This window comes from Hyperolius riggenbachi, chromosome 10 (genome assembly GCF_040937935.1).
Source record: "Hyperolius riggenbachi isolate aHypRig1 chromosome 10, aHypRig1.pri, whole genome shotgun sequence".
Classification (NCBI taxonomy): Eukaryota; Metazoa; Chordata; class Amphibia; order Anura; family Hyperoliidae; genus Hyperolius; species Hyperolius riggenbachi.
Window position 1 is genome coordinate 217,192,917 of NC_090655.1, and position 27,581 is coordinate 217,220,497.

The window sequence follows — 27,581 nt, forward strand, 5'->3', positions numbered from 1 at the left end:
AGTGTAGGGCAGGCATATCAGGCAGAGGAGAGTAAGGGAGGAAATAACATCAGGATTGGCTTCAAAATAGCCACACTTAAAATGAGAAATGCTAAGAAGGATTTTCTCCTTTTTTACTAGAAAAATCACTAAAATCTAAACGTGGACAGTGCAATACATATGTAAGTAGATCAAGTATGTATCTACTTATATATGTGTTGTTGTTTTTATGAGAGAGTATGGCTGACCGCTCCTCTTTAAACATTTAGTCAGCCATTCTCAGGGCCTTTCCTTCCATCTATCCCAGATCAGATCAGGTGGAACTGTTGTGGGCGGTTTGTGTGGAAATACACCAGTTTCTTGTATGCTAGGGAATTGTCCAGGCGCTTTTTTTCCAAGAGCTCATCAAGGGGGGATCTGGGGCTAGCCATTTAAGGGCGATGTCCCAACAGCATCTTACTTATAAATAATTTGATTTCTGGGTTTTAAGGTTTCACCCTGTATCAATCCCAGGAGACATACAGTAGCTGTGGGTCCATTGTCACTGTCCATGGGGTTTCTAGGAGGTCATTATACACTGCGTGCTGCTGACCACCTGGAAACCCTGTCATGAAATTCACTGCTGTTTTTGAAATACGTACATTTACATTACCAATGGGTTCGTACATTATCAGGCATTTAACCCAGTGTTCTCCAAACCTGTCTTCAGGGCCCACCAACAGTGCATGTTTTGTGAAATTTACACAAGTAGTTAATCAGCTCTGCTGAGACACTGATTACCCCACCTGTGAATGTTTCTGCAACATGTTGGTAGGCCTTGAGGACACGGTTGAGGAGCTCTGATTTAACCGCATTTACAAAAACCCCTTTTTCCAATCGTAACTTTAAAATTGATTTTCACAAAAACTACAAGATCTTTTTGGACCCACCTCCCCCATTCCCTATTCTGCGTAACATTCCCTGATTTAATTATTCTAGCATGTATGAGGGCTTTGTAATCAACCGCTAAAGTTGGCAGCCATTAACATTTCTTAAAAAAAAATAAAGAAAGTGTTTGCGTAAAATACATACTTTTCTGGCAACTATGTTGCCATTGATTCTGCCACTGTCTGGGTTTTTGGACACTTAAAGCGGTATCGTCACCATAAAAATCAAATTTCAACAGCAACTGGTCTGAGTGTATTAAGTGATAAAGATGCTAATCCTGCATTCAAAACTTTTTCTGCTGTTATGATTTGAAGTTATCACATACTTAAGGAGCACTGGCCCTTTAGTAGTCGGTGCCAAATAATTGCATGCTGGGGGTTCTTTTTATCTATAATGTATTCCTCCTCTTTCCTTTATTTCCCTGCCAGCTGCTTATCTGAAACCTAACCCTCTACTCACTTGTGTTTACAAGCAAGGCTAAGGGGACTCAGCGATTGGAGGAGACAAGAAAAAAAGTAAAGGGCAGAAATGACATCACGAGTTAGCCTTAACTGTGGGCAAAAGACATGGCCCCCACCACTAACAGAATTCTCGTCATTTACTATATAACATTCACTGAAATCAAAACGTGGACAGTATAAAACATGTGTTATGTAAGTAGATCAAGTATTTATCTACTTATATGTGTTTTTTTCCCTGGCATAGTATGGCTGATCCTACTGCTTTAAAGGGGAGCTGAAGAGAGAGGTATATGGAGGCTGCCATGTTTATTTCCTTTTAAGCAATACCAGTTGCCTGGCAGCCCTGCTGATCCTCTTCCTCTAATACTATTAGCCATAGCCCCTGAACAAGCATGCAGCATATCAGGTGTTTCAGACTTTAAAGTCAGATCTGACAAGACTAGCTGCATGCTTGTTTCTGGTGTTATTCAGATACTACTGCAGAGAAATAGACCAGCAGGGCTGCCAGGCAACTGGTATTGATTAAAAGGAAATAAATATGGCAGCCTCCGTATACCTCTTACTTCAGTTCCCCTTTAACGCAATTTTTTTTAAGAAATTGGCCATTGCCATTATCCTCCAGAGTTAATTTAAGAAATTGGGGTTGCACTGAAGGTTTTACCGTTTTAGAAGATCACCTGCCAATAAAGTAAGTGGAGCTGGCTGCGAATGATCGTTTCACTTTTGTGATGTTTACCCACCACTACTTTACATTGTATCAAAGTATCATATCTTCTGTGTTGTCCCAAGAAAATATATAATAAAAATATTTACAAAAATGTGAGATGTGTACTCACTTTTGTGAGATACTGTATTTAAAAAGCTAAGTCCCTAAGGTAAAAATGTATGTATTTCCTTTTAAATGTTGCTACTTTTTTTTTTTTAGATTTTTTGGGGGGTTACAGAGTATATAAAATAACAATTCTGCTTTTGGTTCAGTTTGTCACTAAAAAGAATTCACATGACATAGGCTTACTTATCATAGTTAAAATGATGCCACATATGTTTAATCTGATAGCTAGCTGGGCATTCAGCCAGGCCATTGAACCCAAAGTGTGCATGTGGCTTTCTATAGGTACATTTTTTTTTGTGATAAGTATTTTAGCACCATTCTTTCTCTGCAAAGCCCCAGAAGAGCCTGGACATCAGGAAAAGGCTACAAATGTAACCATTGTGAAAAGGAAACACCCAGAGCTTTACAATATTAGTAGTTTGTAATTCTCTGACTTGTGTAGTTTTGCTGAGGGTTCTCAATTGAGTTTGTCTGTTAATATTTTTATGTGACATAGGTCCAAGCTTTAAGACACGCCAACGTATGCTATAGCTTGTATAGGTTAAAATAGTACCACATAAGCCTCATTTGGTAACAAAGCGGTACTGCAACAATCCATTATACTCAGGCTGCATCTATGGCTCTTTGCATTCCGTTTTTGGGGGGGGGGGGGGGGGGTTTGCACGAGTTGTTACAATGCCATTCTTTGCTTGCCTAGCCCCAGAAGAGTGTGGACATCATAAAAAATCCACAAATCATCATTATTAAAAGGAAACAAACAAGCCTATTTAACCTCCCTGGCGGTAGGATTATTCCCGGATATTTTGCACACTTTTTTAGAACATAAAAACTGGGAAAAAAATCACACCGCAGAGACATCTGCACTTACTCATTTCCCTGTGATCCAGCGCTGCAATTCTCCCTCCATCCTTTCGGTGGCGATGTAACCTTATCGTGAGATTGCCGGCTGTTATCATGAGGGAGAATTTAGGGAAACCTACTAATGATAGAAAAGATCAGTGTAGTTTGAATGATAAAACTACATCTTTTCCTTGTGAATTCCTAATAATATGCATGGCAAGAGGTGTGGTAGAGGTGTGTCCTAAAGCATCCCGCTTTCTTATCTCAGATTACAGAAAACCTATAACATAAAAACCCCTCTGGGGGATACTTACCTCGGCAGGGGGAAGACTCTGGATCCTAACGAGGCTTCCCCCGTCCTCCGCTGTCCCGGCAATCAAGCTCTGCGACCCCCTAAACAGCGGCGAGGTAAATATTTACTTACCACAAGCCTGCACAGGTGCACTAGTGGCTCTTCGTTTGGGCTAAGGTGTAAGTAGCCGAGCCTGATCGTATCTGACCTACTGCGCAGGCGCGAGTCCTTTGCGCCTGTGCAGTAGAGCGGATACGATCGGGCTCTGCCAATTTTGCCATAGCTTGAACGAAGAGTCACTACTGTGGCTGCGCTGGATCATGGTAGGTAAATATTTACACGCAAGTGCTCTACTTCTCAAGCCTTGTCGAGGTACTTTTGGAAGAGCCAGTGCATGATTCCCCCAGGCTACAGAGGACGGAGAAGCCTCATTGGGACGCAGAGGTCTCCCCTTCCGAGGTAAGTATCCCCCAGAGTCTCTTTAAGAGGTATGTATATAGTGTGGTGTTTATTACCAGTATAGCACCAATGAGGAGCTACTAAGATGGATGAAGACGGGCCCCTTTGCTCCAGGGGCCCTGGTGTGGTCGCAAGCTCTGCATCCCCTATTCATACACCACTGTCATTGACTGATACATTGATTATGAATAAACCAGATTAATTTAAATTATGCATTTGTTCCTTTACATGAATTGCCGGATTGGATTCACTAATATATTCCCTACTCAATTTACAGCAAGTTTACTGCAAGTTTCCTTCTGTGTCAAGAAGGCAAATCGCACCAAGCATTGCTTTTAAGCAGGAGGGCTTTTCGGTCTCTTTTAGCCCCCTATACATTTCTAGTGGTTTGGGTAACCCGAGCTGCTTGGTTACTCTGTTGCACTGGTCCAAGCCCGCGTATGAGAGCAATCAGCGCGGGAGACTTGGGCGCAGGATACAGCCTGTATGGCTTATCCTGCTCCTGCACAAATTCTCATTGATGTTAAATACTATTAGTATTCCCCCTCCAGGCCGCCATGGATGGTGGGACATGAAATAATTTGGCTTCCAGCAATTGCTGGAGGCCAGAGGCGTCACTAGGGTAAGTGTCACTCGGTGCGGAAACTCATAAACCTCCAACCCCACCAGGTAGTAACACTGCTTGTTATGGTGGGATGTTAAGATGATCATCACGTGGCCCTGGTGGAATCTGAACTCTGTTGTCATCTCAACAGGGAACAGCAAGAAAGGAGAAGAGCAGGAGGGAGACATACAGCAGGCACTAGCCTGGTCTGTATTTATATAGCCTTACTCCACTCTGCCTTAGCCTGGAGATTAGTGTCACCCCCTCTGCTGGTGACACCTGGTGCGGTCCGCACCTACCGCACCCCCCTAGTGACGCCACTGCTGGTGGCTGAATTATAGTGTTTTATAAGTAACTTCAGCTCCGTCTTCTGAAGTCGCGGAAGTTACTCACTGCTGCGTGCAAGTCTCCTGCGCTGGAATGGCAGTGTTTGCCAATCCCTATCCCGTACAGCCATATCAATCTCTGCCATGTACTGATGAGGACCTAAAGTCCGAAACAGGCTTTCTACATGTGGGGTTCATGTGGCTGTGTAAAATTTAAAGCTATAGGCTTGCTATACACCAGCGGTTCTGGATGCTAGCCTGGCTTTCAGGGGCATAAAGAGATAATTTGCATGTTCAGTAGTGGTGCATAGTGGGTAACCATAAATGTTCACTTAAAGAAAACCTGAACTGAAAATTAAAAGTCAAAATAAACATACAGAAGTCATACTTACCTCCTGTGTAGTCTACTCCTCAATCTCTTTCTCCTCTCCTGCATCCTGTTTGTCTACTGTGATCAATGGAATTCTCTGTCCTCCATAACTCCATAACTGCTTCCTGGTCAGCACACTGTTAAACTGTAATATCACCCACTTGAGCCATAGGGAAACATGGACATTACCTGGCACATCAGTTGTCCTCTCAGCTATAACCGACATCAACTAATATATAACTGACAGCAACTGATATATTTCAGTCCTGACAAAATGTTGTCAGAACTGGAAAGGATCATTGTCAGAAGAAAATGGTGAGCTTCTGAGAGGAACTGATGGCAAGGTAACTACGGTATGTAATGTTCATTTGAAGTTACCTCATGTATTTATTTTAAATAATTTTATTCACTTCATGTTCCCGTAACTTCGGCCAGTCGACACAAGCGCAGTGCGCTCCCTCTGTACTGCGCAGATGCCTGCGTAACAAGGCAGGTGCGAGAGAGACGGAGGGAGTCCCTGCGCATGCGTACAACTGGCCGCGTCTGGCCGAAGTTACAAGACCCAGTACCGGCGATAGAGAAGGCGAAGGATGGCGGCATGGGAGCGATCCATGCGGATGGGGCTGGGGGAAGCCCCAGGTATGTATAAATCTATTATATTATTTCATCTCCGAGTTTCTTTAAAGCTGAATTACTGCAAGCTTTAAGGCAAATCACACCAAGCACTACTCAATGTATTATCTTAATTATTTTAATCGTTGTTTTGTGAATCAATAAAGGATGTAAAATAATTTTTAAAGAATGTTTACCGTATCTGGATTGGTGTTTTTTGGGGGGAATAGCTTTCATTTCTACTATAGTCCTTTGATTAGTCAGTCAGTGAATAGGCAATTAGCCTATTCACCACAAGATGGCGATCTCACTTCCGCCTGGTGGAACGCACAGAAAAGGAAAAAATAAAGCCTAAGACAGGAAGTGATGTAACAAAGCAGAATAATACTTTTTAGGACTGAAGAGGAGACGTTGTAGGAGAAGGTAATTGTGTGATTCTTGTTATATATTGAGTAGAGCAGAGGTCGGGGTGGACATACTTCGTTAAGAGGTTGTAGTACACCTCTCACTGGTCTGATTATCCCCGTAAGGTAATTGCCATACAAGAGGTTCTTATCTCATCTTCTTAGTAATAATTTACAGTAGTGCCGTTTCAATTTAGCCCCTTCAGCTCCCCTCCTCCTAGCATTGCCATTATCCTCCAGCATGTCATGTTCCCCACCCTGGTATCGCCATTTTGTTTCTGATTACATACCTTTGGCCCCGTAACACCTAAAATCGCAAAACGCTAGCAAGTGATTAACGCGGATAAATCACTGGACAGAGTAGCATTTTGGGAGCATTCGCGATTAGCGGTTCTATACATGCTAATCTTGATCGCTCCAGAATCGCCGCTAAAATGCTGCATGTACCGCGTTTGCGATTAACGCTAATCGCAAAACGCCTGCAATTGCTGCAGAGAGAACACTGCCATAGGCAATTTTTAGCTACACAGTTTACAAAACCGCTAGCGGTTTACGGTGAGCGGGAATCGTGCAATTCCTGTTTAAGTGTGAATGGGCCATTTCCCCCATGTCCCCTTCAGCATTGCCATTATCCTCAGGTATGTAATTCTCCCCACCCCAATAATGCAATTTCTATTCCAGTATAATTATGTATTTAGCATTGCCTTCCCCCTTGTTACCCGATGCACCCTTGTCCTGTGCTCCCCAGCTCCAGTATATTGGACAGTATAGGTGCAGTGTTGCAGTGCTTCTCTTGCCGCTCTGTCAGGCTTTCAGCGCTGTGCGTCCTCCTCTCTGCTTCCCACTCACTTCTGTGCCAGTGTTCTATTTGGGGACACTAGCGCCATAAGGCAGGCTATATTAGTGAGGGGGCACTAAACACCCCAGTAAACACCACCAGGGAAGCCTTGTTGGGGAGTCAGGGGGGAAACCACTGGACACCAGGGAACTATATAGGACAGGAAAGGGGGACCAGTGGATACCAGGAAACTGTCTTGGGAAGGGAGGAATGATGACTAGACACCAGGGAACTGTATAGGGAGCCACATGGAAAAATGGGACATGGCTAAAGTTGTGGCTGGGCAGAGCTTAGTGTCCCTTTTTTCTGGTTTTAAACATTGGAAGGTATGCCCCCAGTAACACCAGTTCTTTACCAGCACAGCCATGTGCACCCTGTGTCCCCCCAGCAATGTCATTATCCTCCAGTATATAATTTCCCCCACCCAGTGATGACAATTGTTTCCCAGCATAGCCATGTCCTCCCTGTGCCCCCAGTATTGCCATTATTAGCCTCCAGCAGGGCCAGATTTACCATAAGGCACTGTAGGCTCATGCCTACAGGCGCCTGATAATGGAAAGGCGGCTCACTCCCCTTCCCGAGCGTCTACCTCCCTCCTTCCCTATTCAGAGTGCAGATGAGAGTGTAAATGAGAGGTTACTAACTCTGCTCTCGCCATTTCACTGACAAGCTCTCCCTCTAGCTACTTAATACTGAGGGATCTCTAGCTACCTAATATTTTGGGGCACCACTGGCTACTTAATATTAAGGGTGCGTCTGGCTACCTAATACTAAGGGGCACATGAAGTTAGCTATGAGAGGTAAGGAAGAAGTGACAGCTGGGACAGCCAGTACACTTGCTGCGCAGTTCAGCAGGGGTTTGGTGGTTCATGAAGGTTGAAGACTAGAGCGCCAGAGCATCTGTGCCTATAGGCTCCTGTGAGGTAAATCCAGGCTTGGCCTCCAGTATGTAATGTCTCCCCACCTCAGTAATACCACTTTCTTCCCAGTATAGCTGTGTCCCCCATGCATTGTCATTTTGCTCAAATATATGGGGTTTCTTCCACCCAGTAATGTTAAATTATTTCCCAGTATAGCCATGTTTATACTGTCTTTCTCCCTTCCCCCAACTAGATGCATAGTAGTAAAAGGGAAGGATTTACATTGGTTTATAGCTACTTTTCACTTGATCCCCACATGCTGATTGGCCCAATAGGCTGTTTGTCAAGTGACATCACTTGAAAGACAGCCTATTGGGCCAATCAGAGTGCAGGGATCAAGTCCTTTAATGTGACTGGACCCGCTAGTGATGATGCCCGGAGGATCGGAGCTGCGATTTGTTGATAGCATTCGCTATGCTGCAATTCAGCAGCATAGGTTATGCTGACTGCCCGGTCCCCCATTACGCATGCTATAATGCCAATAGGGCTCGTAGCGTGCAAGTGTGACCCCATTATAGTCAGTGTTCACCCGAGAAAGATAATATTTTCTGGGAAAAGGGACCAGGACAAATCTGTCTTGTCTCAGCTGAGACCACATTTCCCGTTCCCGTGTTAGGATCTTTCTGTTCTCTTAAGCCAGGAGGGAAGGAAGAGTTGCTAAAAAGAGGGCATTGAAGGCCATTGAAAGAGGAGAGGTTTAGTTTGGGAGCACATTTATCCCAGACATTAAAACTTCTCTGGAGAGAAACGGTAAGTCAGGTTCCCATGACCATCTTAATGTTTCCACGAGATGCCTCTATGCGAGACTGCTGCAAGAGATTCCTCTACATTTTTCGGGCTTTGCATGGTTGAAGTACATATTCTCGACCACCTTCCAAAGAGTTGCCATTGTATGATATAGCCCAAAATCTGTCAAACCCAGGCCCCTGTTATGTTTAGCTCATGTCATAGTAGCATAACTTAACCTAGCATGTCAATTACTCCAAAGAAATGTAACTACCTGGGATCTCAGGGTATGGAAAAAGGAGGGATGGACATTGATAGGCACGAGGTTTACATGCCTGGGCTAAATTGCCTTTGCCATGACAAAGGCAATTTAGCCCAGGTATATAAATCTCGTTTGATATCATCTGGGCAGCACGGTGGCGTAGTGGTTAGCGCTTTCGCCTTGCATCGCTGGGTACTGGCTCGAATACCAGCAAGGTCAACATCTGCAAGGAGTTTGTATGTTCTCTCCGTGTCTGCATGGGTTTCCTCCGGGCACTCCGTTTTCCTCCCACAACCCCAAAACATACAGATAAGTTAATTGGCTTCCCCCCTAAATTGGCCCTAGACTACAATACATGCACTACACAATATAGACATATCACTATGGTAGGGACTAGACTGTGAGCTCCTCTGAGGGACAGTTAGTGACAAGACTATATATACTTTGTACAGCACTGCAGAAGATGTCGGCGCCATATAAATACTAAATAATAATCTATCAAAGGAATATAATTGAGAGAAAACAATTTCTGCAGATCACAAGGTACCTGTATGCCATCTGAACAGACTGCCATCTGAACGGAAAGTCAAGTACAAGAGCTTGATGTTCCTTTGCTGGTAGGGAGACATTTAGAGCCTCTGTTTTATTAATATTCAGCTTGAAATTACTAACTTCCCCAAACAAAGCACATTCTTCCAGGATCAAAGGGATGACTTTCGCTGGGTTGGTTACATACATAAGTAAATCGTATGCATATATTGACAGTTTGTGCAGCGTAGACAACGTCTGTATGCCAGTTATAAGAGGACTGTATAGTAGGGCAATTTCAAAGTTTTTTGTTGCTAGGACATATAGTAAAGGCGATAATGGAAAGCCCTATCGGGTCCCATTAGCAATAGAGAAAGAATCAGAGAGGAGGCCGTTTACACGTACTATTGCTGAGGGTCCGGTGTAAAATACCATCACCCATGATATGAACTGGTTCCCCAAACCAATCTGTTGCAGAGAGAGGCGTAGGAAGGCCAGTCTACCTGATCAAATGCTTTCTCTGCTTCACATGAGAGAAGGCACATTAGAACTTTTTGCTTGATTCATTATGCGTGAGTTAAAAATAAGTGCGCTATGCGTGATAGTGCTGTGTAGCGTGCGATTCTAAGTTATTTGCGCTCCTTTTATCTGCTGTGAGATGGGAAATAGCCGACCGCGATACTTCACTAGCACAGCCGCTACTATGTTAATTAACTTAGTAGGAAGATGATGGAGCTGCTGACAAGAGAGGTGAGCAGTGCTGGGAATTATGGGACATTATCCAGTAACAACAAGGGATATGTCTGGGTGGTGACTGTATCGTTTTGTGTCTGTCAGGTTCCTGTAAGGTGTAAGGATATCACTGCATGTTTCTCCATGCAGGAGTGACATTATATAGAAGAATACAAGGATACCATGATGGAGAATCAGCCTCGTCTCGCATCAGTAGGTAAGAGAAGACTTTCATTTCTTGTAAATGAGAGAGCAGTACGGAGGGTTCACTTGTGACTTCCCCCATTGTCTGACACAACACATAGAGAAAATGTATTCAGTCAGTGCATGTGTTTCCTACAGATGGATCCAGTAACAGAAACCCACCAGACAGATGTACAGGTCCTCTTTATTCCTGGGATTGTCTACAGGAAGATCACACCATTCCCCACCATTATCAGGTAGGTAGAGCTCTGGGTCATCAGAGACCCCAAACTGTGTGACATTGGGGTTGACGCACCGGACACCAGTAATAGTGCCATCTGCAGGTAGCCCAGGCAATATTACTGTTATTACCACCAGCAGTGTACCACATGTTATGAAATTGGTGTGACCAGCCGTACGTAGGTAACCTGAGTGTTGCTACGAATATTCACATTATTCTACTTGTGTAATGTGTGTTACCATAGTAACGCTCATGTTAAATTTATACAACTGATCACTGTAATTGCATAGTAAAATACAACAAAAAAATTTTGTATGCAACGTTTTCTCACCCAGGACAAGATTAAAATATTAGAGCATGCTCTTATAAGAGCATGCCAAGCTGAAGTGGAAATTTCAATTGCTTGCTTTGCTTCTGTCTTTACCAAGGTGGTGCCTTTAGCTCATAATATGGCCCTGGGTTGTTCCCAATCTACCTCATTCAGCATGAATTGCCTAACACAGAAAGTTGTGCAGGCACGACTGAATAAGATCAATATAGACTAGGCACCCTGCCCAGATAGCATCCACCCCTGTGTATTAAAGGAGTTGAGTTTAGTTATAGATAAGCCACTTTATCTTATTTTCTATGATTCTCTTTCAAGTGGGACAGTTCCTTATGACTGGTGTATAGCTAATGTTTTCCCCTTATTCAAGAAGGAAAAGACATCAGAACCAGGAAACTATAGACCTGTAAGCCTAACATCAGTTGTGTGTAAATTGTTTGAAGGTATCCTAAGGAATGCTAAACAAAGTTATGTAGCGCAGAATAATCTTATTTCAGTTTGAGAGCATGGTTTTACTAAAGACAGGTCCTGTCTCAGCAACATGCTCTGCTTTTATGAAATGTTGAATGAAAATTCAGATCTTGGGAGAGCTATAGATGAAGTGTACTTGGACTTTGCAATGGATTTTGACAATGTTCCCCACAATAGCCTGGTGCAGAACTGGTTAAGGGATAGAAGGCAAAGTGTAGTGGTAAACAGAACTCAAAATGGGAAACTGTTAGCAGTGGGGCACCACAGGGGTCAGAACTTGATCCAATTCTTTTCAAAGCATTTATTAATGATCTAGTAGATGTTTTACAGAGTAATGTAGCCATATTGATAAACGATGCAGCATTATTAACACTAAGATGAATAGTTACATATTTCAACAGGACCTTGACAACATGGCCATATGGGCAGGCACATGGCAGATTAAATTTAAAGTCATGCACCTTGGTAGATCATCATATAAAATAAATGGCACGCAGCTGGGAACATCAGACTTTGAGAAGGACTTAGGAAATGGACAATAACAAGTTAGGTAATCGTATACAATGCCAAACAGCGATAGGTAAAGCAAATAAAATTCTGGGATGCATAAAAAGTGAATTAATTAATATCTTGAGATGTTAGTATACTATTCCCACTGTATAAATGACTTGTGAAGCCAGATCTGGAGTATGGAATACAGTTTACACTATAGAAAGGACATTGACCTTCTAGAACGGGTACAAAGACAGGCAACTAAATTAATCAGAGGGATGGAAGATCTCACTTTCCAAGAAAGTTTAGACAAACTGGCCTTATTTAGCTTAGTAAAAAGGCAACTGAGAGGTGACCTGATTAACATGTATAGATACATCAGAAGGCAACACAAAAGCTTGGCAGATGAGCTTTTTGTTCCTAGGGTTGTGCGATGGACAAGGGGACATGATTTGCGTATGGAGGAAAAAAGTTTTTGCCATCTATTTAGAAAGGGGTCCTTCACGGTGTGAGTGGTTAAAATCTGGAACATCTTACCTCAGGAAGTAGTTATGGCAAACTGTATATCTGCATTTAAAAATGAATTGGATGCTTTCCTTGCATTGAAGGACATCCATGGCTATAATTGTTAGGTAATTCCCGGAAGAGTTGATCCAGGGATTGATCTGACTGTCATCTGGAGCAAGGAAGGAATTTTTCCCTTTTAAGGCTAATTGGCCCAGACCTTGTAAAATTTTTCGCCTTTCCCTGGATCAACTGGCATATGTGCAGGTTGAGGATGGTGTTTTTTTTTTATTTTTTTTTATCTGGTTGGACTTAATGGCCGGATGTCTTTTTTAGATTGGATTGAGCGATTTCTGTCCAAAATCGTGATTTTTGATTTATGGTTTCCTTCACATTAACCTTTGTTCCTCCTCTGTGCCTCTCTGTCCCCTTCTCTCCTTGTGCACCCTCTGTGTCTTTGTGCCCCCTTTGTCTCTCTCTGTGCCCCCTCTGGGCCTCTCTCAGTGCCCCCTCTGGGTCTCTCGCTGTGCCCCCTCTGGGCCTCTCTCTGTGCCCCCTCTGGGCCTCTCTCTGTGCCCCCTCTGGGTCCCCTCTGGGCTTCTCTCTGTGCCCTCTCTGGGTCTCTCTCTGTGCCCCCTCTGGGTCTCTCTCTGTGCCCCCTCTGGGTCTCTCTCTGGGTCTCTCTCTGTGCCCCCTCTGGATCTCTCTCTGTGCCCCCTCTGGGTCTCTCTCTCTGCCCCCTCTGGGTGTCTCTCTGTGCCCCCTCTGGGTCCCCCATCTGGAGCCAGGAAGGAACTTTACCTTTTTAAGGCTAATTGGCCCAGACCTTGTAAAGTTTTTTGCCTTTCCCTGGATCATCTGGCATATGTGAAGACAAAAATGAAAACGAGAGCCCCAATAGTGTATTACTGTTATAGATTATGGAGTAAGTCTGAAAGGAATAATACTCACAAATGTGGGTTGCCAGTCCAGGCAACCACTATCAACGCAGGCGGGGAGTTTAAACCTGTCCCCGCTCAGGCTAAAAGGTCGCTCTCTGTAGATAGAAGGTGTTCACACCCATCCAACTGGTGGACTCAATCGTGTTCAGAAAAGACAAATCGCACTGATTCACATAAATGAACAGTTTTATTCTTACTCCCCAAACAATTGCAATTGTTTGGGGAGTAAGAATAAAACTGTTCATTTATGTGAATCAGTGCGATTTGTCTTTTCTGGGGAAGGTGTATCATCCAGCACCCCCCCCCCCCCCCGACCCCTCTGTCATTTTAAATTTAGTGATTTTAATCTTGGGGCGCCTCTGTTACCTTTTCTGAACATCTGGCATATGTGCAGGTTGAGGATGGTGTTTTTTTTAAAATTTTTATTTATTTTTTTCTAGTTGGACTTAATGGACGGATGTCTTTTTTAACCAAACTATATAATAATATGTGAACGATTTTAGGAAAAGATTGGATTGAGCAATTTCTGTCCAAAATCGTGATTTTGATTCATGGTTTCCTTCACATTAACCTTTGTTCCTCCTCTGTGCCTCTCTGTCCCCGTTTCTCTTTGTGCACCCTCTGTGTCTTTGTGCCCCCTTTGTCTCTCTCTGTGCCCCCTATGTCTCTTTCTGTGCCCCCTCTGGGCCTCTCTCAGTGCCCCCTCTGGGCCTCTCGCTGTGCCCCCTCTGGGCCTCTCGCTGTGCCCCCTCTGGGCCTCTCGCTGTGCCCCCTCTGGGCCTCTCGCTGTGCCCCCTCTGGGCCTCTCGCTGTGCCCCCTCTTGGTCTCTCTCTGTGCCCCCTCTGGGCCTCTCTCTGTGCCCCCTCTTGGTCTCTCTCTGTGCCCCCTCTGGGTCTCTCTGTGTGCCCCCTCTGGGTCTCTCTCTGTGCCCCCTCTGGGTCTCTCTCTGTGCCCCCTCTGGGTCTCTTTCTGTGCCCCCTCTGGGTCTCTCTCTGTGCCCCCTCTGGGTCTCTCTCTGTGCCCCCTCTGGGCCTCTCTCTGTGCCCCCTCTGGGCCTCTCTCTGTGCCCCCTCTGGGCCTCTCTCTGTGCCCCCTCTGGGTCCCCTCTGGGCTTCTCTCTGTGCCCTCTCTGGGTCTCTCTCTGTGCCCCCTCTGGGTCTCTCTCTGTGCCCTCTCTGGGTCTCTCTCTGTGCCCTCTCTGGGTCTCTCTCTGTGCCCCCTCTGGGTCTCTCTCTGTGCCCCCTCTGGGTCTCTCTCTGTGCCCCCTCTGGGTCTCTCTCTGTGCCCCCTCTGGGTCTCTCTCTGTGCCCCCTCTGGGTCTCTTTGTGCTCCCTCTGGGTCTCTCTCTGTGCCCCCTCTGGGTCCCCCATCTGTTTTTTTTTTTTAATTTTTTTTTTTTAATTTTTTTTTTTTTTAATCTGGTTGGACTTAATGGACGGATGTCTTTTTTAGATTGGATTGAACGATTTCTGTCCAAAATCGGGATTTTGATTCATGGTTTCCTTCACATTAACCTTTGTTCCTCCTCTGTGCCTCTCTGTCCCCGTCTCTCCTTGTGCACCCTCTGTGTCTTTGTGCCCCCTTTATCTCTCTCTGTGCCCCCTCTGGGCCTCTCTCAGTGCCCCCTCTGGGCCTCTCGCTGTGCCCCCTCTGGGCCTCTCGCTGTGCCCCCTCTCGCTGTGCCCCCTCTGGGCCTCTCGCTGTGCCCCCTCTGGGCCTCTCGCTGTGCCCCCTCTGGGCCTCTCTCTGTGCCCCCTCTGGGCCTCTCTCTGTGCCTCCTCTCGGTCCCCTCTGGGCCTCTCTCTGTGCCCCCTCTGGGCCTCTCTCTGTGCCCCCTCTGGGCCTCTCTCTGTGCCCCCTCTGGGCCTCTCTCTGTGCCCTCTCTGGGTCTCTCTCTGTGCCCTCTCTGGGTCTCTCTCTGTGCCCCCTCTGGGTCCCCCATCTGAAACCAGGAAGGAATTTTACCTTTTTAAGGCTAATTGGCACAGACCTTGTAACGTTTTTGCCTTCCCCTGGATCAGCAGGCATATGTGCAGGTTCAGGATGGTGTTGTTTTTTTTTTTTTTTTTCTGGTTGGACTTAATGCACGGATGTCTTTTTTTTAACCAAACTATGTAATAAAATGTGAACGATTTTAGGAAAAAAAATTGGATGAGCGATTTCTGTTTAAAATCGTGATTTTGATTCATGATTTCCTTCACATTTACCTTTGTTCCCCCTCTGTGCCTCTCTGTCCCCGTCTCTCTTTGTGCACCCTCTGTGTCTTTTGCCCCCTTTGTCTCTCTCTGTGCCCCCTCTGGGATTCTCTCAGTGCCCCCTCTGGGTCTCTCTCTGTGCCCCCTCTGGGTCTCTCTCTGTGCCCCCTCTGGGTCTCTCTCTGGGTCCCTCTTTATGCCCCCTCTGGGTCTCTCTCTGCGCCCCCTCTGGGTCTCTCTCTGTGCCCCCTCTGGGCATCTCTCTGTGCCCCATCTGGGTCTCTCTCTGTGCCCCCTCTGGGTCTCTCTCTGTGCTCCCTCTGGGTCTCTCTCTGTGCCCCCTCTGGGTCTCTCTCTGTGCCCCCTCTGGGTCTCTCTCTGTGCCCCCTCTGGGCATCTCTCTGTGCTCCCTCTGGTCATCTCTCTGTGCTCCCTCTGGTTTTCTTTATGTGCCCCCTCTGGGTCTCTCTCTGTGCCCCCTCTGGGTCTCTTTCTGTGCTCCCTCTGGGTCTCTCTCTGTGCCCCCTCTGGGTCTCTCTCTTTGCCCCCTCTGGGTCTCTCTCTTTGCCCCCTCTGGGTCTCTCTCTTTGCCCCCTCTGGGTCTCTCTCTGTGCTCCCTCTGGGTCTCTCTCTCTGTGCTCCCTCTGGGTCTCTCTCTGTGCTCCCTCTGGGTCTCTCTCTGTGCCCCCTCCGGGTCTCTCTCTGTGCCCCCTCCGGGTCTCTCTGTGTGTCCCCTTTGTCTCTCTCTGTGCTCCCTCTGGGCATCTCTCTGTGCCCCAACTGGGTTTCTCTCTGTTTCTCTCTCTGTGCTCCCTCTGTGTGCCTCTTTGTGCCCCCTCTGGGTCTCTCTCCGTGCCCCCTCTGGGTCTCTTTGTGGCAGCGGCAGTGGAATTTAACTCACTCTTAGCGCTGCCACTGCCTGCTTCACTCCAAATTGCGTTCCAGCTCTCTGACGCTTTCTCATTTTGGTTGGAGGAAGAATCAGGGAGCTGCTTGGCACTAAACAGGGAGTGCAGCGGGCTGAGGTGGCAAAAAGGGTGAGTTGAATTCCCCCACCGCTGTCCAAATATGTAAAGATTCAGATTTGAAGCATTCAGAACGCTGTTCCAAATTCAAACACTCATCCCTAGTAGTGAGATTGACAGAAAGTGAGAGACAGCCATGGGGATGTACCAAACTGATAGAGAAACACATGGAGAGGGAGAAAGGCACACAAAGACTTGTCAGGGAAGTGAGAGATACAAATAAAGAGTTAAACATGTAGAGAGAGTCTTCAGGTTTGTGAAAGGGGAGACAGGCAAGTTGCAGGAAGCCATCAAGATTCCCTTGCTGCTGGTGGGGGGAGGACAGAGGGCACCCACTCTGGACTGCTTAATTACCTCCTGGCTGCCTGGGAAAGAAGTGTGGAGCGTACAGCGGCAGCGCAGGAGAAGATATCTAGAGCAGTTGAGTGATCAGTACTGATCACTCATTTAAATATTCACTGCACAGAGCACTCCCGCAGCACCTCTCTCTGTCTGCTAGCTGCCTAAGTGCAGCTGATGCTGAGTCCAGAGGCCTGCCATTATCTTACCATTCCTGCACTCCCCATACATACAAAGCAGCAGCTGGGATCCCCCATGTTGACACCTCATCACAGCATGTCTTGGTCACCAACCACACTTTCCGGCTTGCTCTGCCCATCTACCTGCGCCGCTGCCAGCAGCCAGGAACTAGTCCTACTAGATTAGTAGGAAGCCAGCATAGATGGGCTCCACTGCAGTTGCAGGTGCAGCAGAGGCTAGTTACACCCCTGCCTCTAATGCTACGTACACACATGCGACAACGATCGTTCGTTAAGAACGACGAACGAACTTTTAATTGATGAAAGAACGACCTAAGTAAAGGTAGTTTTAAAATGTGTGTAACGATCTGACCGTTAGAACGAACGTTACATCACAGAAAGCAACTATTGCGCCTGCGCATAAAAATGAGAAGTTCCATGGAGAAATAGTGAAATGCGCATGTCAAGCCTAGTACGAACGATCGTTTCCAACGATGTACTTCTTTTGCAAACGATCGTCGTTGGTTAAAATCCGCCGAGACAGAACTTTCTTTTGTAGCGATTTGGCTCGTTCGTCGTTTGCCTTAATAGTCGGTGGTTCGTTTTTTGTAACGATCGTCGTTGGTAAAGATCGGGGAACGATCGTTACAAACGACTATAGTCGCATGTGTGTACGCACCTTTAGTATACATATTATATATTGCCCCTCCTCGTTTCCCTCATTCCTTCACGCCTGGTTCACACCGTGCATTTTCCTGACAGATCAATGGGTCAAATTGCTAAATTTCCAATGTTCAGCTCCAAATCAATAATAGGATCACATTTGTGCATTAGTGATCGAAAGATCAATCCCTTTATCGATGGGAAGCTGATCAGATCTGATGGAAAATATCAATACGACCCTTCGATCTGAAGGGACATTGTATGGTGTGTACCAGACCTTAGATTATAAGCACACAAGGGCAGGGCGTTCTCACCAGGGCTGTGGAGTTGGAGTCGTGGAGTCGGAGTCGGGGCAATTTTGGGTGCCTGGAGTCGGGAAAAAATGCACCGACTCTGACTCCTAATGAATTAAAACTGTAATTAAAATAGAAAATATGATAAAATGTTCTATTTCTCAGATAATAGTCATCATAAATAATTTATACATACAGTAATAGCCGTGCTTAGTCCACAAAAATGAAATAGACCAATCAATATTAGTTACTTGTGCTGCTTCAATAAACCAGTCCCCGTAGTTTTAAAGTCAAATATACATATCTGATTGTGACTGTATATATGATGTGTACACAGGAATCTCATATATATAATAAATATCATTTATGCTGTAAGTATAAAGCCTGATGTGTAGCCATGTCACTAATAGAGATGGTCAATGAGATGGAAATAATTCTGCGTTGATTCTGATTTATGCAAATGTATGCACTCTCTTTGCTCATGAAATCAAATAATTTGATATGTTGTTAAAATTTGGTTTGGTGACTACGAACTAAATGGTCCCTGAGAAGGATGAAAAGAAAAATTTTATACATACCTGGGCCTTCTTCCAGCCCCCTTCAGGCTAATCAGTCCCTCGCTGTCCACCTCCACCATCTGGATCTTCTGCTATGAGTCCTGGTAAATCAGCCAGTCAGCGCAGTCCGGCCGCATGCCGCTTCCACAGCCAGGAGCGTTCTGCACCTGCGCAATAGTGCTGCACAGGTGTAGTACGCTCCCGGCGGCGGAGTGTGTGCATGCGCTCTACGCCAGACTGGCTCAAGTACCTGGACTCATAGCAGAAGATCCAGGTGGCGGAGGAGGACAGCGAGGGACTGATTAGCCTGAAGGGAGCTGGAGGAAGCCCCAGGTATTTATAAAACTTTAATTGCATCTGTCTCAGGTTTACTTTGTTACACTGTAGTACTATACGCTACATATGCACTCTCCACAGAGCTGCAGGGAATCCACTGAGAACGTTGTGCACATTGAACACAGAGGTGTTGTCTATCACCCATAAATCTGGTTCAGATTGTGCATGAAGAATGTGTAATAGAGGAAGAATCTCCTTATTCCCCTGCAGAGTACCTGCACATCATTCTTACATGTACCCACAGTTACATGGACTAGGGCCTAATAGATGTTCTTTGTTCCGGTCTGTACCTTTTACAAGTACTCTTACCAAGGACTAGTTTTAGTCTATGACTAAAGGGAATAAAAATGGCAGTCTCCATATCCTTCTCACTTCAGTTGTCTTTTAAAATTAAAAAAAAGTGTTGGCAGTTAAGATACGAATTTCATGTTACATACTTAAAACCAACAAGATTGTAATATGCAAATTAGAGGAGTCAGAGTCGAGGAGTCGGTGGAATCCTAAACTGGGGAGTCGGAGTCGGTGGATTTTTGTACCGACTCCACAGCCCTGATTCTCACCCTTTGTGTCTTGAAATTAGCTGTGCATTTTGTTCCTTCTGTTACATTTGTCACTGTAATTACTATGTCTACCAATTCTGTATGATGTGCCAGTGTATGTATTTTGTGTACACCATTGTCTTGATTATTATGAGACCCATGTTTGTTTCTTAAACTGTACAGCACCACTGAATATGTTGAGATTTTTATAAATCAGTAATAATAATCTGTATTCACAATGTAAATAAGCTCTCATTTTAGGGCAAAGGACTGATGCATGTAAATGCTGTGGTTAAAGAGGAAGAAGAAGAGACATATGTGAGGAGCGATCAGCAGTCTATGGAGAAGGGTGACATGATGGGGACATTTAAAGAGGAAGAAGAAGAGACATACGTGAGGAGCAATCAGCGGTCTATGGAGGAGGGTGACATGATGGGGACATTTAAAGAGGAAGAAGAAGAGACATGTGTGAGGAGCAATCAGCGGTCTATGGAGGAGGGTGACATGATGGGGACAACTAAAGAGGAAGAAGAAGAGATGTATGTGAGGTGTGATCAGCAGATTGAAGAGGAGGGTGACATGATAAGGACAATTAAAGAGGAAGAAGAAGAGACAGATGTGAGGGGTGATCAGCAATCTATGCAGGAGGGTGACATGATGAGGACAACTAAAGAGGAAGAAGAAAAGACAGATGTGAGGGATGATCAGCAGTTTGCAGGGGAAGGTGACATGATGAGGACAATAAAAGAAGAAGAGACATATGTGAGGAGTGATCAGCAGTCTATGGAGAAGGGTGACATGATGGGGACAATTAAAGGGGAAGAAGAAGAAGAGACATATGTGAGGAGTGATCAGCAGTCTGTGCAGGAGGGTGACATGATGAGGACCATTAAAGAGGAAGAAGAAGAGACGTATGTGAGGAGTGATCAGCAGTCTATGGAGGAGGGTGACATGCTGAAGACAAATAAAGAGGAAGCAGAAGACACATTTGTGAGGGGCAATGAGCAGTCTGTGGAGGAGGGTGATAGGATGAGGACAAATAAAGAAGAAGAAGAGACGTATGTGAGGAGTGATCAGCAGTCTGAGGAGGAGGGTGACTTGATGAGAGCAGCTAAGGAAGAAGACATAATTACAGGTATGAACACTGGTGAGTGGTAAACATTAGATATTCAAAAGACTAATCTGAGCAACAAATATGTCCCTGCTATTTACAATATGGATCACATGAAGCCAATAAGTGTGAGATGGAATATGAGAAATAATAGGAATGTGATGTGTAGTGTGACTGTAATGAGTTATAATCACACTACACACCAGAGAAAAATTTAATTATCTAGAATTGTACTATTATACTGTGCAGTCACATGACCCTGTATATTGCCGCACACATATTAGTCACAACAAGGTTGACTTAGTGTTATTGGCCTGTAATAAACTGATAATGGGCACTGTACATTACTGTACACAGATTAGTCCCTGTAGTAGTGAGTTGGTGTTACTGGCCTGTAGTAAGCTGATAATCATAACTGTACACAGATTGGTCACAATAGGGAATTACTTAACCACTTGAGGACCACAGTGGTAAACCCCCCTAAAGACCAGGCTGTTTTTTGTGTAATTGGCCACTGCAGCTTTAAGGCCAAGCTGCAGGGCCACACAACACAGCACACGAGTGATTTCCCCCCCCCCCTTTTCTCCTCCCCACCAACAGTGCTCTCTGTTGGTGGGGTCTGATCGCCCCCCTTGTGTTTATTTATTTTTTAATAAATATTTGTTACTTTTCTTTAATGTTTTTTTTTTTTTTTTTTTTTTTTACTAATTCTTCTTTTTCTTTTGTTTCTAAGAAATCCCCTCCCCCCAGCCGGCCAATCCCGCAATCAGCTGTCATAGGCTCCTGCCTAAGAGACCCGATCGCTCTCTTGTCCTCCAGGGGGACAGCCGTGTCACACGGCTGTCCCCAGTGCAGTGCTGCTGCTGATCACAGCGCTGCACTGTGTAAATAGACGGCGATTACGCCGTCTAACAGTCTCCCGAGCGGCAATAGCCGCTCGGAGACTGAAGACGGGACGGCGCTCCGCCCCCGAGAAGGAGATGCGCGCGCACCCTGTGCGCGATCTTATTCAGATATAATCCACACCCCTATGGACTGTAAGGGTAAGTACAGTGGATTGTTTGAAGACTGAGGGGGGAGGGTTAAACATGGAGGTAAGGACTGGAGCCAGGTCAGGGAAGGTGTTCATTTGGACAGGGTCAAGGGGGCAGGAAGGGAAAGTCACCAGTAGCTGGTTGACTTTCTCAACAGTGAAACAGTTATAGGCATGAAGGAGGTAGGGGAAGGGGGGGGGGGGGGAGGTCTAGGTGCAGTCTGGGATTAAAAGCTGAAGGTAGTAGAGTGAAGGGGAGAGATTACTCTTCGGATTGTGACATTTTTGTTGGTGATGTGGTTGGTCAGATTAGTGGCTGAGAGGGTGGGTTGTTGAGTAGGGGGTGGAGATGGCCCGACCGATTTTCGGCGAACTTTGGTGGTTCGCTGTTCGCCAGCGAACACAAACTTTTCCGGCGGTTCGGTTCGCCCCCATAATGCACCATTAGGGTCAACTTTGACCCTCTACATCACAGTCAGCAGGCACATTGTAGCCAATCAGGCTACACTCCCTCCTGGAGCCACTCCCCCCTTATAAAAGGCAAGCATCGCCGGCCATTTTACTCACTTGTGTACCAGCAGTAAATAGAGAAGGGACAGCTGCTGCTGCTGCAGAATCTCATAGGGAAAAATTAGTTAGGCTCTTGTAGGGTTGCTCCTTGCTGATTCTTATTGCTAAAATAGCACCCCACAACAGCTCTTTTGAGAGCTAATCTTGTTTTTGTGATCTATTTTTTTTCCCTGTGTGTCCCACTGACACTTGTGTTGCATAGACACCCTTTTTTTTTTTTTAAAAGAGAATTTTTTTATTGATTTTTCATTTTTATAGGTTAACAAACATTAACATCATAAAAACAGAACAAGACAAAAACAATCCGGTATTCTCCCACAGTTTTCATGACATAATTTCTTCAATTACATAGGTTGTATCTAGAGATATGTCAAATTATCATACAGAGAGTAATAATATTACAGTGGTAATACAATGCCCCCTTCCGAACCTCATACGACTCTTTTAAAATATAGCTTGACATTGTGCCCAATATAGTGATTTGTTTATTTTAATGAAGATCCTGTATCATTACAGAGATGTCTAGGTGGGGTATTATAGTATCCAGGGCGTCAACCCAGGTGCTCCATATTTTCCCAAATTTTTTAAACTGTGATCTAGACTGGTAAGTAAGCTTATATAGCGGCAGGGTACTATTTACTGTCTCTATCCACTGTTGTATGGATGGTAGTTTATTTTGTTTCCATTTAGAAGTGAGGGTCTTTCTGGCATAAAATAATAGTATACGTATCAACGTTCTCTTATGTGTCCCACAACCCACATCCCCCAGAATTCCCAACATACATGCTTGAAAGGACATGGTGAGTGGTAGTTTGAGCTTATTGGACATAAAATGAGTGACTGATTTCCAAAAATCCTGTACTTGGGGGCAGTACCACACACAGTGTAAGAAATTAGCACTACCCGCTCCACACTTGAAGCATGCGTCTGTAGCTCCCTTTCCCATCTTTGCTAGTCGGGCTGGTGACAAGTAGGCCTGATGCAGCCACTTAAGCTGAATCACCTTGTCTTTTGAGGCTATGACAGTTTTATAGTATGTGTCATGGAATTCAAACCACTCTGAGTCAGCAATACCTTCTCCCCCCACCATCCATTTGACCTTATAACTATTTGCATTATTTCTTAGTTTTGCAAGTAATATGAATTCATAGTACTTTGATATTATTTTGTCAGTATCCTTCTGCAGAAGTAAAGATTCTGATGGTGTAGGGGCTAGTACCACTCCATGTAGGCCAAGCTGGGTTTTGAGTGCGTGCCTAATCTGAAAGTATCGAAACAGTGAGTGTCGTGGAAGCTGAAATTCCTGTCTCAGAGTGGCAAAGTCCTTAAAGGAACCCTCATTATATAATTGGTTAACGTATTTAATGCCCGCTTTGCACCAAAAATGTATGTCAGGTATGTTTTTGAGTTCCGGGAGTTGGTCATTATGCCAGAGGGGAAAACTGGGGGATATAGTACTAGGGGAAGGATCGCATATTCGTTGAACTTTTTTGTATATCTTAATGGTGTGTCTAATCAGTGAAGTGCCTTCATTCCCTGTTGGGACTTTCCTTCTATAAATGGCGGAGCAGAGAGCCTCGTATGAAGTGGCGATGTCCGCCTCTGTATTCATGTCTGAGTTAGTTCTCACTGAACCCAACCAGCTCTGTATGGGCACCAGCTGGGACGCTAGGTAATAGGCCTGAAAATCAGGAAGTGCCAGCCCCCCCTCCGATATTGGTAGGCGAAGAATTCGCAACGAAATTTTCGCATTGCTTCCCGCCCATAGGAAACTAGAAATAAGGGAGTCTATTTTTTTAAAAATACTTTGCGGAATCCAGCAAGGAGACATCTGTAGAATGTAGAGCAGCCTCGGGGCAATGATCATTTTAATTGAGCATATTCTACCGTATAGATTTAGTGGTAGATTCGACCATCGCTTCAGCTGAGACTCAATAGATACCAGAACCGGTTGCAGATTGTATTCTTTAAATGAGTTTATATCTCTATGTATCCATACTCCCAGGTATTTAAAACTGTTCACTATCAACAGATTGGAAATTGGTGAGATTATATTAAGGTCAAACGTGTCCAAAGGAAAGAGGACTGATTTTGACCAGTTGATAGTGAGTCCCGACATTTGCCCAAATATATTGTATAATTCTAGGACTGCTGTCAAGGAGGGGCCAGGGTCAGCCAGGTATATGAGCATATCGTCTGCGTATAAAGATATTTTCTCCACAGTGTGGTTGATTGTGAGTCCTCTAATGTCAGGGGCTCTGCGAACTGCCTGTGCCAGAGGCTCTATTGCTAGAGCAAATAACAGAGGGGATAGCGGGCACCCCTGCCTGGTGCCTCGGCCAATTTGGAAGGTTTGGGATATAACCTGGTTGACCCTGACCCTCGCAGTTGGTTTAGTATACAAAATTTGAATCCATTTGCAGAAGCGAGGACCGAATCCAAACCCCCTAAGAACCTGCATTAAATAAGGCCATTCAATGGAGTCAAATGCCTTATTGGCATCGAGGGAGAGGATTACCCTGGCATTTGAGTTACGATGAGGGAACTGGATATTGGACAGGAGTCTACGTATGTTCATTCTTGTTGACCTCCCTCCTATAAATCCACATTGATCCGGATGAACTAGTTTATGCATGACCTTTTCCAATCGGATTGCTAATACTTTAGACAAGATTTTTGTGTCTGTGTTGATCAAAGAGATTGGTCTGTATGAATCACAGGCCAGTGGGTCTTTGCCTGGTTTCAGGATCAAGGTGATCAAAGCATCTCTCATTGATTCTGGCAGTTCTCCGAGGTCAAATATATTAGTAAGTAGGGAGGATAATCTTGGTAGTATATCCTCCTTGTTTTTAGAATACCATTCTACTGGAATGCCATCAGGCCCAGGTGCCTTACCTTTATTAAGGCAGGATAGAGCTTCCCCTAGTTCATCCGGACCAATGGGCAGCTCCAATAGCTCAGCCTCTTCCTCCGTTAGTATAGGGAGGGAGAGCTGGTCAAGGAATGTGGCAACCTCTCCGCCCCCAATGTGTGTGCGGGAGGAGTAAATCCGAGAGTAAAAATTCCTAAAGGCTTCTGCCATGTCCACAGACGTCTCCAGCCTCGTCCCATCTGGATGTTTTATGGCCGCTATGGGCGTAGTATCAACTTGGGCTTTAAGGAAGTACGCTAGTAATTTACCGCATTTATTGCCATGTTCAAATTGGCCTTGTTTGTGAATTATATCTTTACGCTTTATATTGTTAAGCAGTTCCAATTCTAACTTTCTCCTAGCCATTTCCCAATGTGTGTATCTATTTGGGCAAGGGTCCAAGATTAATTGCTTTTTGCATTCCTCTGATTCTTTCCTAATATATTCTTGATGGGCTTTATTATTGTTCCTAATTATAGACATGGCTGATCTAAATGCTGCACGTAGTACAGCCTTTCCCGCGTCCCAGCAGATGCCCACACCCGCTGTACCCTCATTCTCCCGCCAGTAGTACGACATATTCTTTTGGCATTCGGCCAGGATAGTTTCATCCTCCAGCCACACCTGCCCCATTCTCCAGAGCCCTGCACAACTTGACCCCGGGGTGTTGATTGTACACACCAGAGGGGAATGATCTGAAATACCATGTGACAGATATTGTATATCAATAATATACGGAAGTAAATCTTTGGAGGTAAGAATCATATCTATGCGTGACATTGTCTTATAACTGTCAGAGTAACATGAATATTCTCTTTTAGAAGGAAACTTCCACCTCCATGCGTCATATAACTGATAAGTTTTAATCCACTCACAAAAGGATGCGAAGGTGCGGTGACTTTTGTTTAATCTATCAAGATCCGGATCGATAATAGCATTAAAGTCTCCTACTACCATTAGAGGGCCTTCCATTATATTGTGAAGTTTTGAAGTCATCTCTTCTAAAATTTGCGTTTTAAATGGGGGAGGAATATAAATAGATGCCACTGTAAAGACATGACCCTCCAAATTGCATTTTATAATCACATAGTTACCTTTAGGATCAGTATACGCCGTCAAGATTTGGCCAGGAAAAGATTTACTAATGAGCACCGCAGTGCCCCTGGAGAATGAGGAGAAGTGGGCCAGGTAATATTTAGATATCCATGGTTTTTTGAGCAGAAGAGCCCTAGATCCCATCAGATGGGTCTCCTGTAGGCATATCATATGCGGTGATTGTTGCCTAAGATACTCAAACACCAGTTTCCGCTTAATATTATTGTTTAGCCCCCTCACATTCCAGGTAATTACCTTAAACTGCATAGTGGAGTGTTGATGGTAATATAATTGGGTACATTATTGGTTAGGAATGCGGACATAGCAAAATAATATTCCTCTATCAGTTCTATGTAAATAAACATTATGCAGGAGAACACCAGAAAACAATACATAAAAACAGAACAGAAATAACACCCTTTAACCCACCCTGCTCTCCGACTTAAAAACCTTCGGGAGCTTTTATCCCTAACAGTTCCCATTAACTCTGGTTGGGGCACTAACTTGAGGCCAGCTACCTAGAACCCGCGTTTTCAATGGTGATGTATGGACGGATAATATCGCAGACAAGAGCGTTTTTTTGGGGGGGGAGGAGGGGGGGGGGGAGTATTAGGTAACTTTATCCTTAGTCACATAGAGGTATAGGCATTGGGTAATAAAACTATCCATCTGCACCTTTTCTGTAGTGGATCTTGTGTCCTGGAATGTTTCTTAGCATTATGGATCCTGCCCTGTTATAAATCCATATATACATATAACTGACTCTTTGAGCTGTTATTAGGAGGTAGGAATGGTAGGGGAGAGGGAGAGAAGGGGGTTAGGGGTAGGGGGTGAGGCGGAGGGGGGGGGGGGGCAGGAGAGGGAGGGGGTTAGGTGTTAGGAGGGGGAGGGAAGCGAGGTGAGTCAGTGATTATAGATTAGAGCAGGGATCAACATATATGAGCGTTTTCAGGTTGGGATTACTTCAGTATCTAGATGGCTTAGATATGAAATATAATTACATAACTTAATGAAAACAGGTTTGCAAGGCACCAACAGTATAACTCCTAAGATATAAACTATTAGCTCAGAAATTTATAGTATTCTGTTGCCCTCTACTGGGTAATTCAAGTATTACTCGGTTGCATATATTATTATGGCAGTATACTCTTAAACATAGAATAGAGAAAATAATAAGTAATAAACTAGAAATTATCTAACTTAGTATTGTCCAACTGATGAATAAAGATTTAAATCACAATTCTAGTATATAGCGTCTCATACAGTGGCAAAAAAAACCTGAAATAATTGTTTTCTTAACAAGGTCAACAGAAAATCAATATAAAATATAGCCTAAATATCAGCTCCTCTCACTGAAGCCGAGATGTATTAATCAGTTTAGTGCTTCCGTGTGCTGATAGAGTCTTGTAACATGTTACCAGACAGTAGCGTGTCTGTCAGGAGCACTCTGTGGATAGCTAACGCC

General features: G+C 44.8%; 1 protein-coding gene across 1 annotated transcript in view; it reads left to right on the forward strand.

Annotated features, from left to right (window-relative positions):
* The window catches only part of LOC137536809 (uncharacterized), a 245,257-nt gene that overhangs the window by 196,299 nt on the left and 21,377 nt on the right, over positions 1–27,581 (forward strand). Inside the window, 3 exon segments of the mRNA XM_068259008.1 lie at positions 3,308–3,447; positions 10,455–10,552; positions 19,658–20,543. Coding sequence (XP_068115109.1) covers positions 3,308–3,447; positions 10,455–10,552; positions 19,658–20,543 — 1,124 coding nt within the window.